A 574-nucleotide genomic window follows, 5' to 3' on the forward strand; every position below is an offset into this window, starting at 1 on the left:
GGTGACCTCTCCAACCAGAAATGGTCCCATCAGAATTCCTGTGGTTTCTCTCCAATAAACTCTTCTCCCTTTTGTCCTTTCTCCAGAGCAGGGAAAGGAGCTCCCTGGGATTTGCAGGACAAAGAAACGAAACCACGGGGAAAAAAAACCCTTTTCCACTCGGGAAGAGATTCCCAAACCCCAGTTGAGGTTGGATATCCAAGGGTTTTATCCATCAGCATCCCCGTGTTGTTTTAGGAGCTTTAGGGTAATTCCAAGGAAACCCGCAGCTGATCCAAGAATTCTTCCCTTTTCAAGGCAGCCAGAGCAGCAGGGACACGAGGGATTCCTCATCCAGCAGAAAAGTACAGCAGGAAGGATGTTCCCATGGGATCCTGGGGCTCAGGAGCTGGGAGTCAGGGGGCCGTTCTCCCGCTGGTGGAGCCTCATCCTCTGGATGTGCTCGTAGCACGACTGGGAAGGAGCAGAACAATGCAGTGAGGAGAAATTTGGGAACTCAGGGACAAAATTTGGGAACTTGGGAACAAAATTTGGGAACTCGGGAACAAAATTTGGGAACTCGGGAACAAAATTT

The 574-nt window shown here is 50.0% G+C and overlaps 1 protein-coding gene across 2 annotated transcripts in view; it reads right to left on the minus strand.

The window, feature by feature from the left end:
- Nucleotides 1–6: 6 nt before the first annotated feature.
- Nucleotides 7–574, minus strand: part of LOC113980811 (ALS2 C-terminal-like protein) — an 8,138-nt gene continuing 7,570 nt past the window's right edge. For both annotated transcript variants that reach the window (XM_027708027.1, XM_027708026.1), the window contains exon 10: nucleotides 7–453. In XM_027708027.1, the coding sequence (XP_027563828.1) occupies nucleotides 382–453 (72 nt within the window). In that variant the 3' untranslated portion in view covers nucleotides 7–381. The remainder of the gene's footprint in view (nucleotides 454–574) is intronic.

The sequence above is a fragment of the Neopelma chrysocephalum genome, unplaced genomic scaffold, assembly GCF_003984885.1.
Source record: "Neopelma chrysocephalum unplaced genomic scaffold, ASM398488v2 Primary Assembly neopelma1_95283, whole genome shotgun sequence".
Lineage (NCBI taxonomy): Eukaryota > Metazoa > Chordata > Aves > Passeriformes > Pipridae > Neopelma > Neopelma chrysocephalum.